The sequence below is a fragment of the Typopeltis vanoorti genome, chromosome 6 (genome assembly GCF_054136105.1).
Source record: "Typopeltis vanoorti isolate ZY-2024b chromosome 6, IOZ_Tvanoo_1.0, whole genome shotgun sequence".
NCBI classification, from domain to species: domain Eukaryota; kingdom Metazoa; phylum Arthropoda; class Arachnida; order Uropygi; family Thelyphonidae; genus Typopeltis; species Typopeltis vanoorti.
In genome coordinates this window covers 8,433,177-8,448,285 of record NC_143554.1, presented here as the reverse complement: position 1 = coordinate 8,448,285, position 15,109 = coordinate 8,433,177, and the positions used below count along the sequence as shown (strand labels likewise).

The following is a 15,109-nucleotide window of genomic DNA, read 5'->3' as shown; positions in this document are numbered from 1 at the left end:
AGAATAGAGGACTACAACAGCTTCCTTGAAATTTCTACAACGGAAATCTTCTTCTCGGTAAGGCATGGAGCTGCTCTCCAAATCAATAGTATGGTTAGTAATCGCAAAATGATGGGCTAGACCTGTGGACCAACATGATTAGTTGGTCCACAGACTTGCAACGAAATCTGAAGTCACTACACCCATTGACGCCACGATTGTATGGAGCCCTGAAAGTTCACAAAAGTGGACTTCTGCTGTGCTCGATCGTTGACGGAAGAAATTGTCCCACATATTTATTGTCCATACGCCTCTCCAGCCTCCTAAAAGGACATATCAGAAAATCGGACACTTGCATTAAGAATTCAAAGCACTTTGTTGAAAAATTGAAAAAAATCTCAATCATAAAGACAGACATTCTTGCTACCTTGGATGTGGTATCTTTATTTACCAACATCCCAGTAGAAGACGTTATTAGTACCCATTGCAATCTCTTCCCTGAAGATATGGCTCACCTTTTTTTGTCATTGCCTTCAATCTAATTATTTTAAATGGAATGAAACGATATATGAGCAACTAAATGGCTTAACTATGGGCAGTCCCCTTTCAGCGCTCTGTGCAGATCTGTTCATGGAAAAGCTAGAAACAGACATCCTCTCAAAATTAGACCCAAAACCTTTAGTGTGGTGGAGGTATGTAGACGATGCCTTCATAATTTGTAGGGACACAAAAACAGCTCTTTTGAACTTTTTAACCAAAATAATTCTTTTCATCAAAAAATACAATTCACTTTGGAACTAGAAAAAGATATCAACTACCATTTTTGGATACCATAATCAAGAAACTAGCAGATGTACATAACAAATTAACAGTCTACTGCAAACCAACACACACACACACTGGATGCTACCATCATTTCAAATCAACTCGCCATATTTCCCAGAAGCTCAGCATAATACATATGCTCAAAAATAGAGCCACAAACATCATCTCAGAAGAAAAAGAACTTTATGATGAAATTACTCATATATCAGAGACATTAATAAAAAAATGCTATCCAAGGAATAATCAACAAGATTCTTCATAGAAATCTCCCACAACAACAACCTATCATCACTCAATACAGTTCATCCATAGCTATTCCTTATGTAGGTACAGTGTTCGAAAAGATCGCAAAACTTTTTAAACCTTTCAACATCAGAGTTTCATTCAAACCAGTCAAGACTGTCTGTCACGTTTTAAGATTGCTAAAAGACAATGTTTTTTTCAAACATGCTGGAGTGTACAACATTCCATGTGCTTGCGGTCTAAACTATATAGGATAGACGTCGAGAAGCCTCAAAATCCAAAAAAAATAACAATATAGGAGTGTTAATAACAGCAGAACAGACAACTCAGGTCTATCCCATTTCGCAATTACTAACCATACCATTGATTGGGATAGCAGCTCCATTACCTAGAAGAAGATTTCCATTGTAGAAATTTCAAGGAAGCCATTGTAGTCCTCCGTTCTGGAGAAAATCTTAACAGAAACCAGAGAATGATAGTAGCTGACATATGGAAAATCTTAATAAGATCACTCAGTCTGCCAGAATTTAATTTCACTCAAAACTACAGAACATGCTCTCATAACAGTGACTAACATAATACGCTCCATGCGTGTAATGTTACGTGTTCTGTTTTAATGTTTAATTTATACGATAGTGTTACTCCATTTTCTCTGTACTAGCCACTTTGAGTATTTTTCTCTTACCATTATAAGTTCTGAAGAAGCTGGACTGTCCCCCCCATCGGCGAAACATGTTGGTATTAGATATTTATAAATCATGGTCAATTAAAGATCAATATATATTTCATTTTAATTATATGCTTGAATGACCAAATTTAATCTACACAATGATTAGGAATGGCTAAAACAACAGTCAGAGAAATGTCTTAAATCTGGAAGGATGGATCTGTCTCCACAGGAATGAAGTTCAGGATTTTGAATATAGCTGTTTTTCCAACAGCGACTTATGAATTGCGACTTAGAACATAAAGAAATCTGATAGGAAAAGGATAGCTGCATTTGAGATGGGATGTTACAGAAGGCTGTTGAGGATATTATATACTGAAAAGTGGACGAATGGATGGGTGCTAGAAAGGCTCAGTAGAACTTGAAGGCTCTTTAAGGATATTGATAGAAGAAAGTTGAAATATTTGGACACGTTGGAAGGAGGACTTCTCAAAACAGTAATAGAAGGGTTTCTGGAAAAAGTGAAGGGGTAGACCATCAATGAGATGAATGGATAGAGTGACTGACCTTCAGAGAGTTTAAGTCTCCAGAAAAGCATACAACAGGATCACATAGTTGAGAACTGGTGTGGCACACCACGATCATCTGAGTGATCATATGGCATCTGATGGTGTCCAGTGAATAGATAGTAATAGTCAAAGATATATGGTAATAGTCAAAGAGGATATTGTGTGGTGAGTGGTTGGGACATTTTCCAGGTTTTACAACATAGGAATTAGAGGAGAAGTAATAAGAAGCCAGGAGGTTGGCTTTGGGGGGGGGATGATGCAATAGAACCATCCAGATGTAACAGTTGTGAGAGAAAAGTTGAAGTCACAGCCTCTCACTTTGGCAAGAGACCAGAAGGCATGACACATCTGGACAGGATGTAAGTTTCCTGATTTTAGCTCTTTCAAAATCCATTTTGGATGAGTTGATAGTTTTCTTACAGTTTTTCTGCACTTTATAAGCAGTAAAGGAAGTTTTAGATGAGAGCCAGTTACAGCATGCCTGATTCTTCACTTGTAGGCCGTGAACGAAGCTGGACTTTTTTGTCTCAAGTTACTTTTATGATATTCTGTTTATCTTTCTTGTTCCACTTGGGTACACTTTCTTTCTTGGTGCACCTTTCTGCAAAAGGTAAACCAAGAAAGATGAATGGGAGTAGCAGGTTTAGTGAGTCAGCAATTCAACTGTAAAGGGATGTTGGGTAGCTTCATGTTATTGTAGATTTAACAGAAATGGAAACATAACGGATGCTAGTTCTGCTGAATAGCATCTATGAAAATATCTATAGAAGAGGCAGAATGTGACAGCTGACCCATTCTGGGAGAGTGGATGGAGAGTAAGTGTGTGCATGTGAAAGAGAAATCATCAGTTAGTCAAGTTGCCCTCGTCAGAACATAATCAAAAATTTTTGGAGAGGTTTTAGGTGCACCACACTGAATGCGAGAAGAGCATTCTAAGGTTGAGCAGATTTGGCATGTTAGTAGCCAGACAGATGAAAAATACCACAGTATTCAACAAAGATGGATACTGAAGATGCTATAGAAGTGATTTGTTTGTGCTGGGGGGGGGGGGGGGGGGGTCAGTCAATGAAGGGAGTTGTGTGGTCTTGACTGTTAAACTGAACATTATCAAAGGTAAGGAAAGAACTCCTAAGATCTTTTTTTCGAGAAAGTATTCAAGATGACTAGATGATTATCACCGCATTGATTATTATTATTATTCAGGCCTCCATGGAGTCAAGAGACTCATCGTGGGAGGACCTTCCTGGGGAACACAAAATCTATCATACCAGTCCTTGAACTAATTCACCGTTCTTGCTGTCACCACTCTATCAGGCAATGCATTCTACGGTTCAACTACCCTCCATGCAAAGAAACCATTCCTCACCCTCTTGCTCACGGCTTCCTTTTGTAACCTCTAGGGATGGCCCCTTGTCATTGCTCCTTCCTGCTGTTCCACCAAGTGAAAGAACTCCCCAGTGTCAACCCTGTAACTGCCTCTCAACAGTTTAAAAGTCTTGACCATATCACCTCTCCTTCTATCCACCAAACTGCAGTCCACATTCCCTCAGCCGATCCTCATAACTAATATTGTACAGTCCGGAAAACATCTCTGTTATCTGCCTCTGTACCCTTTCCACAGTTAATTTATCCCCTTCAAATCTTGGGGACCAAATTTGAGAAAAATAGTCTAAGTATGGTCAGATCAGAGTCTTATACAATGGAATGATAACTCTTTTATCTCTGCAGGTCAGCATCCTTCTCAGTATTGCAGCAATCCTCTGGGTTACCTTCACCACCTTTGCAATATTTCCCCCTGAATTTCAGTTTTCTATCAATCATCACCCCCCAGATCTCTCTTGTCTTCCCTACTTCCTCCAGTACAGCTCCTCCAATTGAGTATGCAGCCTCTCATCGATGTATCCCAAACTTCAAGACTTTACATTTTGCTGCATTAAACCGACACCCCATTCATTTGCCCATCTGTCCAGTTTATTCAAATCCTCCTGAAGGGCTACCACATCTGCAAACAACTGAATATCCCCTTGCAATCCATTGACAATGTCATTGATCTAAAGTTTAAACAATACAGGTCCCAGTACTGAGCCCTATGGAACCCCACTTGTAACCTTCTGCCTCCTTGATATTGCCCCACCATACACAACTCTCTGATACCTATCAGACAGCCAATCCCAAATCCAGTTTACTAACCCGACATCTAAAACCATGTGCTACAACTTAAGTATTAGCTTATCATGTGGTATCCTATCACATGCCTTTGAAAAATCCAAAAAATGGCAGTATATGCCTTTCCCTCATCAACTGGTCTTGTCACTTTATTATAAAAGGCAATCATATTACTAAAGCAAGAGCACCCCTTAACAAATCCATGTTAATCCTCACAGATAACATTACCTTCATCTGCCCAACACTGTATATGGTCCCTCACTAATTTCTCTGAGACCTTAACTATTGATGACACACAAACTGGCCTATAATTAGACACCTCCAGTCTGCTACTGCCCTTATGAAATGGCACTACCTTCCTTCCATTCCTTGGGTACCTTTCCCTTAGCAAGACTTTCGTTGAAAAGCCAGGTCAATGGAGCTGTCATTTCTTTAGCACATTCTCTCAATACCCATGGCATAATACCATCCAGTTCCTCAGCTTTACTGATATCCAAAGTACTCAGTATTTGGAATACACTCTCCTCTGAACCTCGAACCTGCCCTATCCCTCTAGTATTAAAACCTATTTCTCCAGGATGAAATACTCCAATAAAGTGTTCATTGAACAATTCCACTATGTCCTCTGCATCAGCTATTCCCATTTTTATCCCACAATGTCATTCTTCCACAATCATTTCTCCTCCTACTGGCCACATAGCTAAAAAATTCCCTAGGATTTTCTTTGGATCGTAATGACAATGTCTTCTCATATTCCAGTTTTGCCTTGCTCACCATACTAGTCACTCTCCTGGCCTGAGTCTTATATTCTTCATGCATCTGCTCTCCACCCATCTCTTTATATCTCTTCCATGATTTCTTTTCACCTGCAGTTCCTCTTTGATATTGTTTGTCATCCACTTTACACCAAATTGTGTCTGCTTCTTCACTCGTAGAATACAGCTTACTATTGCTGCTAACAAATATTCCTTCACAATTTCCCAAGCATTAATGATATCTTGGCCTTCCAATTCCACCCTCCATGGAACTACCCCAAGTTGATATCTAAGACTATTATAATCACTCGCCTTATAATTCCACATGTGTTTCCTTTTCTTTGATACTCCTGCATGTCTCTTCATTTTCCAAGTCAAAACCACATGGTCACTCTCTCCTACTGGTGGGAGAGATGTCATCTGCAAGAATTCTAGAAATTCCATTCCCTTATTACTACATGCATTTTCCTCTTCCCAGCTTATACTGCTGTAGTTAAAATCTCCCATAACAATCATTCTTCTTGCACTTGCCAAGCTCCACTGCCTAAACATCTCCTGTTTAGGCAATTGAGACAAAACCATTAGCGCACTGCCTTCCAAAGCCTCTACGATTACAGGATGTAAGTCATCTCTTATCATAAACAGTACTCCACCACTGCATTTTCCCTTCCTCTCCTGCCGAAAAATGCTGTACCCTGCTACCTCTATTCCTGTTATTATATCATATTCTGTCAATAACGTCTCAGAGATCCCAATAATCTTTGGCCAGGCTGATGCTATCAGTGCCACCAATTTATCACCTTTATTCTGGATACTACTGGTTAGTATAAAGCATAAAAATGTCAGTTTCTATACCTATCATTATCTCCTGTAAAATCCACTGGACTCGGTGTTACCTGATGTCATCCCCCTTTCCCCAAGATGGTATAACAAACCCTTTTTAAGGCCATGATATTATAGATGACCTTGAAATTTGAGATATTTGAACACTGAAGTTTGTTGCATGAATAGGAGGAATGGAGAATGTTGTTATCAGCAAAACTGTGAATAGAGTTTAATTTGAAACAATGTCCTGAACATAGGAAAATCTAAAGAGAGAACACCGTTCTTCATTAAATGTAGTAAATGACCCTGTAGAAAACTAGCTATCCAGTTACAAAAGGTAGACCATCAGATGTCAATTTGCTGAGAAGCCCTAGATGCCAAATTAAGTGCAACAGCACTGGTTTCTCCAAACCTTTCCATGGCATGTATCCAGAGATTGGTGATGTGCGATTCCCTCGCACATCACCAATCAAGATCTGCTGTTGATCTTGATTGATACAATCCATATTGGTTGCCTGTTGACCATTGATGACCTTCTTTATTACTTGAGACATCACTGAGGTGAGAGCAGTAGGTTGATAGTTAAGAGACATCACTTTTTTTGGAATCAGCTGTATATGGGTTTAGTTCCATTCTGTGGAATGCATACTAGCTAATTGGCATCAGTGTCAGAAGTTTCTTCTCTTAAAAGGCTGCAGGTGCAGCATGCAGTGCAATGTTCGAAGTAAGGGAGGAGGTAATTTGCTTTGGTTATCTATGCAGGAGTTAGTTTTAGAAGAATGTTGCAAGGAAATCAGCTTTATTTTTTAGATGCTGTTGCAGTTGCACCATTTAGGTACAAGCATGAATGGACAAAAGTTGTTCCAAACAGCTTTTTTGAGGGCTCCAAAGGGATAACTTCATTAGTACAGAAAATGAGTTTTCTACATTTAACTTTTTCAGAGTAATAATTAGCCCCATTAATGATTGTTTAGAAAATATTGCAGGTTTCATTGTAGGCTGTGAATGAAGCTGGACTTTTTTGTCTCAAGTTACTTTTATGATATTCTGTTTTTCTTTCTTGCTCTCCACCTAGGTACACTTCTTAGAAAACCATAGCTTGGATATCAGACAGGAATTTTGAACAGACCTGGAAAATTCTGTACCACGATAACAGTATGTTTCTGGATCTGGAGAAATATGAGTAAATATACCACAAAAACTAAACAATTTGCCAACAACAGTTAATATCTATAAGTTGAAAAGACTGGAACAATAGTTTAATCACGAGTATCATTAAGTATGTTATTTGCAGTCTCTACATTATTGTGTAAACTCTGTTGCGATTGGTGGCATAGGAAAAGTCTTTAATGTTACACATAGTAAGGCATGATGGATGCTTTGATTTCAAAACTTCTCCCAGTCTGTCCTACATATATGGTAGATGGCGTTGATGGAGATGGTTCGGTGTAGTGGTTGAGACAGTTGTAGGTGTCCTCCCGCGATGAGTCTTCGGACTCCTTGGAGGTGTCAGGAATAATAATAATAATAATAATATATCTTTCCACAAGAACACAGAATCTTATATACACCTGGATGCTAATGAAATGGGACTTTGTCTTCAGAGGAGCGTAGAAAGCTTCGTAAGGTGTTGACTTGTTTGATGTTTGACTGCCTTGAATATTTTGGCTATTTTTCTTGATGCATTTGTAATTAATTTCATGATTTCTGAATTCCAAAATTTCTTACTTTTGTAATCCAGAAATCAATTTTGTAATTAAAAATAAAAATTTCTTTATCTCTTTTGTTTGATTCCATCATTTTCAATATGTTTATAATATTAATATAATAATTATAATATCATTAATATGTTGAATATTTTGGCTATTTTTCTTGATGCATTGCCAATGTATGAAATGGATACCATGCCTTTGTAATTAAAAATAAAAATTTCTTTAGTATCTTTTTTTTTATGTTTGATTCCATTATTTTTTAATATGTTTAAAGCTCTATTCTTCAAGGGTTTAATTATACCTAATTTTTGTTGAAGGTGATGGAATGAGCTTGCTTGTAGGTAGCTGCCTGTGTGGGTTTTTTCCCTATAAACTTCTAATGATAATGCTCCAACAATGTTTTTGTTGACGAGGATGTCTAGGGATGGTAGTTTTCCATTCTTTTCTATTTCTAATGTGAATTTTATTTTTGGATGTCAATAATTCAGAAAATATACATAATCTTGCAATGGGCTCACCTCTATCACCTCCGATTGCCAACTTTTACATGGAAAAATTTGAAGAATCAACTATAGCTCAGGCAAACTACACATACTGTATGGTGGAGACATGTGGATGATATCTTTATCAACTGGAAACACACCCACAAGACCTGGAAGATTTTGTATATTTTCTGAATAATCGATGTCTAAAAATAAAATTCACATTAGAAATGGAAGAAAATGACCATTCCTAGACATCCTTGTCAACAAAATCATCCCTGGAGGATTATCATTGGAAGTCTATAGGAAAGAAACTCATCTAGCAGGTACCTACAAGTATGCTCATTCCATCAACAGAAATTAGGTTTAATCAAAACCTTCAGAAATAGAACTTTGAATATACTAAAAAATGATGAAAACAAGAACTTCAGATCCTATGGATACTCAAAAAAGATGCAAAAAAACATTTTCTGACAAACCATCTCTTGATAACCCAGAAATTAATTACAAAGGCACGGTTCATTCCATATGTTGGCAATGCATCAAGAAAAATGATCAAAATATTAAAAGCAGTCAACATCAGAACAACCTTCAAGCCGGTCAACACCTTACAAAGCTTTCTAATCTCCCCTAAAGACAAAGTTCCATTTTATAAACATCTGGGTGTATACAAGATTCCGTGTTCTTATTGAAAGATATATATATATATATAGGTCAGACTGGGAGGAGTTTTGAAATCTTCAAAGACCGTATTGGTGACATTGAAAGCAAAAGGGAAGAAATAGCAAACTTGTAACGCATGTCCTCAAAGAACATCACATGGTAAATTGGAAAAGCTTCCTCTGTGCCCTACTTAGAAGAGAATTACTTTGACAGGTTGTTCAAGGAAGTCCTCTGTGTCATTGCTCAAATGCCACATTAAGTAGAAATCAAGGAATGATTCTTCATGACATCTGGAAATGATTAATTAATGTGTGTAACATTAAAGACCTCTCCTATGCCACCAATCACACACAAAGTTTACACAACAGTGTAGAGATTGCACGTAACAAGCGTAATGATACTTCTGTAAACTATTATTACAGTCTTTTCAACTTATAGATATCAACTGTTGTTGGCAAATTTTTAATTTTTTGTCAGTTTTTATTTATGTTAAGCAACTTCCCGATGACCCTGTTAGCCATATAGACAGAGAAACATGTAGAGGAAATACGTCTAGTATAAATTTTAAAAAATGTATATAACTTAAAACATGGTATTTATCATTCACTGTTCAAAGATGTTCAAACTTGCACATATCCTCTGGCAAAGAACATCAGATAACACAAAAGCATAGGTATCAGGAGAAAGCTTATACAGCATGTACTTTAGATAGTTAAGATGGACTATGGTTGTTATGATAGTAATATGGGATTAGGTCAAAAAACAAGAGATCAGGATTAGGTCAAAAACAAGAGATCAGGTTTGGATGTCCGTAGTTGGTATTTCACATAATTTAAGTCAGTGTTTATTCCATGAGTATTGGCGAAGTGAATTTAGAGATTTTTTTGTCATGTGTATTTATTTTTTTATTTTTTTTATGTTTTTTTTTTAAATTTTAACTTTCATTTGCATTATATCTATTTACTGTCATGTTACATAGAACATGCAATGGGAGGAGATAGATTTTTAGGCATGTAGCCCATCCAGTCTCCATTTCATAATATTGCCTCAATAGTGCCTCTACATTCCACTATTCAGCCTTCCTCTTGGCATAGTCTGGCAGTGACATTGTATACCAGCCGATCAGGAAACCTCCTAAATGCATTACCATCAGGTTTGGGTCCATACATATGTTGGCTAGCCTGTGAAAACCTTTACTGTTGTATACAAATGGGGGAGGCACTGCATCTCCACAGTATATTTGCAGGACCTTGAAGGAGGGCATGCAAATATCACTTGTGTTATAAGACTGAGAGGGGCAAAAGCCAGAATCCCAAACTCCTGTTCCTGGGATCAAACATACCATCATAAACTTGTGATGCTATATTTGCTCGTCATGCCCCAAGAAGCAAGGTGGCACTGGATGATGAAAGTCATTTGCCACCTAGTAGGTCTTAGTTGGCATTTTCTCTAACTAGGAAAATATGCTTTGTCAGCTGTAATGCTTAATTGATAGTGCTAGAGCCACTTTGGATAGAAACAGGCCTTACCTCAAAAGGCAAGGCTGACTTGATCAGGAAAGATTTATATATTGCATACCACTAGCCCAGTAGTTGCACAAAGCAAACTAAACTATGTGCTGCTAGTGTACTATACAGGATAGAGATTGTTTTCCAGCTGTTTCATCATAAGGAATTAGAATACCTGTATAAAGAAAATAAAAAAAAAAGCATCTAATATGTGATCTAGGCACTAAATTATGTATTCAAACAAAGACTGCTTAAAGTATGCTAAATTAACTGACTTCTTCAGAGTTTTATATGAAATAGCAAATATATAAAATCTCCTAATGTGATTTGTAAAGACACATTTTCTTTATTAATATATCTTTTACAATGCATTTGGAAGCAGGGCCACAGTAATATTTTTTATATGTTGATTGTGATATGTAGATTTATAAGATTATGGAAATCATCTGTGGTGCTAAAGTAGAATAAACAAATTTTGTGGAAAGATTTAATTTGAATTTACTCTCTGACTTAAATCCTTTATTGTTCTGTAGAATGAAGAAGGAGTAGCACTTCAGGATCGAGTGGCTTTTGCCTGTTTATTCCTTCCTGACAAAAAGGTGAAGTTTATTTTATGTCATAAAATGTTATGACATGTCTTTGATCTTTAGTAACAATAATGAAAAAATACAAGCTACTTTTTTTTTTATTTCCTTAATTCCTAAAATTCATTTATATTATTTCATAAATGCTAGCTAATAGATTATTTGTATATACTGTTAATATACTTAATATACTGTTAAACTCGAGGAAAATGCCGGCCTGGTTGGCCGAGTGGTTAGCGTATCTGCTCTCCAACCAAAGACTGTGGGCATGGATGTTTGTGATTGTCTGTGAAAATATTAGTGGTGGTGGTGGTGGTGGACGGTAGATGGCATTGGTGTAGTTGCCATTCGTTGTAGTTGGTGGATTGAGTGATGGGGACAGAGAGTTGTAGAGGAGGTACCCTCCCTTGATGAGTCTTTGGACTCCTTGGAGGTGTCACATAATAATAAAAATGAAGGTGAATATAGCATTTTTATTTTTCACTATTATTACACTCATCTCTTATTATAATAAACACTGTAATAGTAAACTCATAATAACAATAAGTGAAAATGTAAGAAACTATTACTTTGGATAATGTGATAAATTCATAATGCAAGATGGAGCACCTTCCCATGCTGGACATGAAGTTCAACAATTGTTGCTTCAGCATTTGACAGTGATAGACTAATCAGTTGCCCATTTCCTATGAAGTGGCCACCACATTCACCAGATCTTAAACCCTGTAACTTTTGGCTTTGGGATTACCTAAAAAGCATGTGTATCAGGGCAAAGTTCTTCACCTGCAGATTTGAAACTCAAAATCACCTGTCATGTGCAAACCTTTCAACAGATTGGTTGCTTTCTGCTGTAGGCAGTGCTATATGGTAGTATCAGCTATTGGTCCTGCATAAAGACCAACATATTGAACACCAACTCCTCCATCTTGTTGACACTTCCTTGCTGCATATGAACTCTATGTGATATGTTTTTTGTATCACATTTTATGAAATCAGTGAAATATACATCAAATAACTTTTTGTCATTGACTGAATCATTATGTTACATATTGTATGGATAAAGTTAGTTTATCCCTTTCCCCCAACTGTGATGCTTCTTCAGACTTCGCAGTGCTGCCTGTGCAGTAATAATGTCAAGAGTGATAACATGAGTGTCTCAAAACCTTTCTGTTTGCCTGTATCCATAGTTTGGTGGAGATAATGGACCAAGAGTGGTGTGATCTATGATAGTGATGATTAATATCTGGTGGGTTGATGACCTGTTCCATGATTTTTTGGAAAAAATTATGAGAGCAGTTAGTTCTTTAGCTGGCTTTTAACTGCTTTTTTTTTGTGTATGTGTGGGGAGGGGAGAGGAATAGACTGAGCATGAACTTCTTTCTACACTATAGTTGTGTGTAGATGCTAGCAACATTTCTTCTAAGCTGCATGTATGTACAGTATATAAATACTGTACTGTTGGATATAATTGTTATTAAATTAAAATAGAGAAATATTTTTAGGAAAAAAAATTTCAACTGTTTCAAAATGTGTTTGAAAATGCAAAATTCAAAAAAATGTTAAGCATTAAGCAATTAACCAGACAAATTTGTAATAGAAACATAAACAGTTTGCAATTATTACTTTTTGTACAGTAAGCCTTATATGTAAATAAGTAAATATTATGCAATTAACTGGACACATTTGTAATAGAATGATGCAATTTTTACTTTTCATATTATGTGCAAATAAGTGTTGTGCAATTGATTGTTACTGTTTGTGCTTATTTCCATGTGCAAATGGTTTGTTTGCTCTTGCTGGTGCACAATAAAGATGGAAACAAAATTTGTGTCAAGTGATTTCTCAATTATCTAACCTTCAAATAACCAAATTCTCAGTTAAATAATCATTAAATTAATAGCATGTTATCTGACTCTTGTAATGTAACCATAACCTTTAGTTAACAAACCAGCAAATTCATTTCATATGCAATCAGATAATTGACAGATAACTTAATTTACTTTTCTTTCCAGTGAAAAAACTTGATATAATTGAAAGGAGGAAAAGTGACCAATATACAACATTTCTTGATAATATAATGCTTCCTACATGCTTTACAGACCAAATCCATGCCTTTCTCAACATAATGGTGCACCATACAGGTGCTATTGCAACATAGTTTTCTGAGGGAAATGATCTGGAAAAACTTTGCTGGCCTTCACAGAGTTCTGATCAAAACACAGAGAACATCTTTGGGACAAACTAGAACGTCAGGTGTAGACCAGACTAGTTCATCAAACAGCATCACTTGGACTACTGGTCATGTTGAAGGAAGTGGAGTCTAAAATACCTGATTCATTGTCATAGATGGATGTAGAGCATGCCTGGAAGTTTGGGATGGCCTATATGCTATTGAGATGTGTGCAGTTTAGGGTACTCTGGAATGTTGTGCTGTTCCTGTACATAATACATATAGACTAGTGAGGAAGGGTTAGATGAAAGGCGACAATTACTAATTTTTTTCTATAAATAACTGCAGATTATAGATATGGAGAAACACTGATGTGGGAATCGCATTCCACAGGACAGGGGCACACAAAGATGGACATATTATTAGGTTAAGCAGACCTCCAAAAAAAACACATCTGTTTTAACTTTCAACACAAATTTTATTTTACATTCTGTGGCATGTAACATTTATGTAATGTTCAATAACTTTGTCAAAGTTTATCTTGCTGGCATAATTATTTTCTATAGAAAGTATGAATAAATACTTAGTCTCTCTTCTGTCATATTGGACTGCAGTTAACTTTTTATTAATTTTAATTAAGAAAAATTTCTTTCACAAGAAACCACTGATAACACAAATAATTAAAAAAAAAATCTTAAACAGCGAAATATTCGGAAAATATTCCACAAATCCCCACCCTACAATGAACTGTAATAATAGAAGAGCTGTCCATTTTTCTGCTTCTTGTTTGCTGATATTGACATCTGTTAGATGTCGCTGAAGTCTTTTTATTTCAGAAACTATATCTTCGCTTTGAAATTCATCACAGACATTTGTTAAATTGCGGATACAATTTTCAAAATCTTTTTCTGTACCATGTATTAAAATATTGGGTTGTAGAATCCTAAAAATCATCATTATTTCATCCATTGCTTTGTTACGGCTACATAATTCTAGAAAAAAGCATTCGAGGCACATAAACATTGATCTTCTCACTTCCTCTTGAACTGTAAGACCAACATCGTCCAACATTTCTCCCAGCATTTTACGTTTTAACCTTTTTCTGCCCCTTTTTTCTATACGAATGTCCAATTTATTTTATATTCGATTGCTCTATTCACCATTCCTTCTCGTTTATTTTCAAGAAAGAGTTTCATATTTTCAAGTTTTGCACTACATTTTTCTAAACTTATTCCACCAGTTTGCATGTATTTTTTAGTACCATTTACTTCTAAAACTTCATTCCAAAAAGACAGATAACACCAAAAAGTAAAATCGCAAATTGCACCAGTAAATTTTGAGGTTATCCTCGTGTGTCAATATTTTCTTTTATATCACATAGTGCTTAAACTTAAAATTAACTTTTCGATATATCTTGCAGTATGAACTGCTTCATAGTGAGCACTCCATCTTGTGTCTGATAATCTTTTTAATGTTAGTCCTCCCTTCAATACTTCCCAACGGTGAGTTGAGAAGTATTGGAAGTACTTTTAAAAACTGTACTTACGACTGTATCATAGCAGATACAGTCGTAAGTACACAAAAATACTTCTTCTTCCAAGTTTGTTTATAATCAGCCTATTTTCAACACAGTATTCTATCACCAACTATAAACGCAAAAAATACGAATATGTACACTTATCATCATCATTAGTGTTCTGTCCCTTAGGTCCAATGGTATAACTCAGCAGATTCTCTTCCCATATATGTTTGGATAAATGTGTGATTTTACTATGAAATTGTTCTGCTAGTCTTCGCCTTGCTTTGATTGGCTTTAAAACAATAAAATTTTAAATAGTCAAGTTTATTGGTTGTTTTCAATCAAGATCATGCGTGTTTCTATCTTAACATCACACCACTTCATTCCCACTAACTGTAAATTAGAATGTTATATGCCCTCTAGCTTTGACATTGCAACAATA

At 36.2% G+C, this 15,109-nt stretch overlaps 1 protein-coding gene across 3 annotated transcripts in view; it reads left to right on the top strand.

The window, feature by feature from the left end:
• mio (GATOR complex protein mio) overlaps window positions 1-15,109 on the top strand; it is a 349,531-nt gene that overhangs the window by 250,350 nt on the left and 84,072 nt on the right. For all 3 annotated transcript variants that reach the window (XM_090394033.1, XM_090394032.1, XM_090394034.1), the window contains exon 21: window positions 10,928-10,993. In XM_090394033.1, coding sequence (XP_090250159.1) covers window positions 10,928-10,993 — 66 coding nt within the window. The remainder of the gene's footprint in view (window positions 1-10,927; window positions 10,994-15,109) is intronic.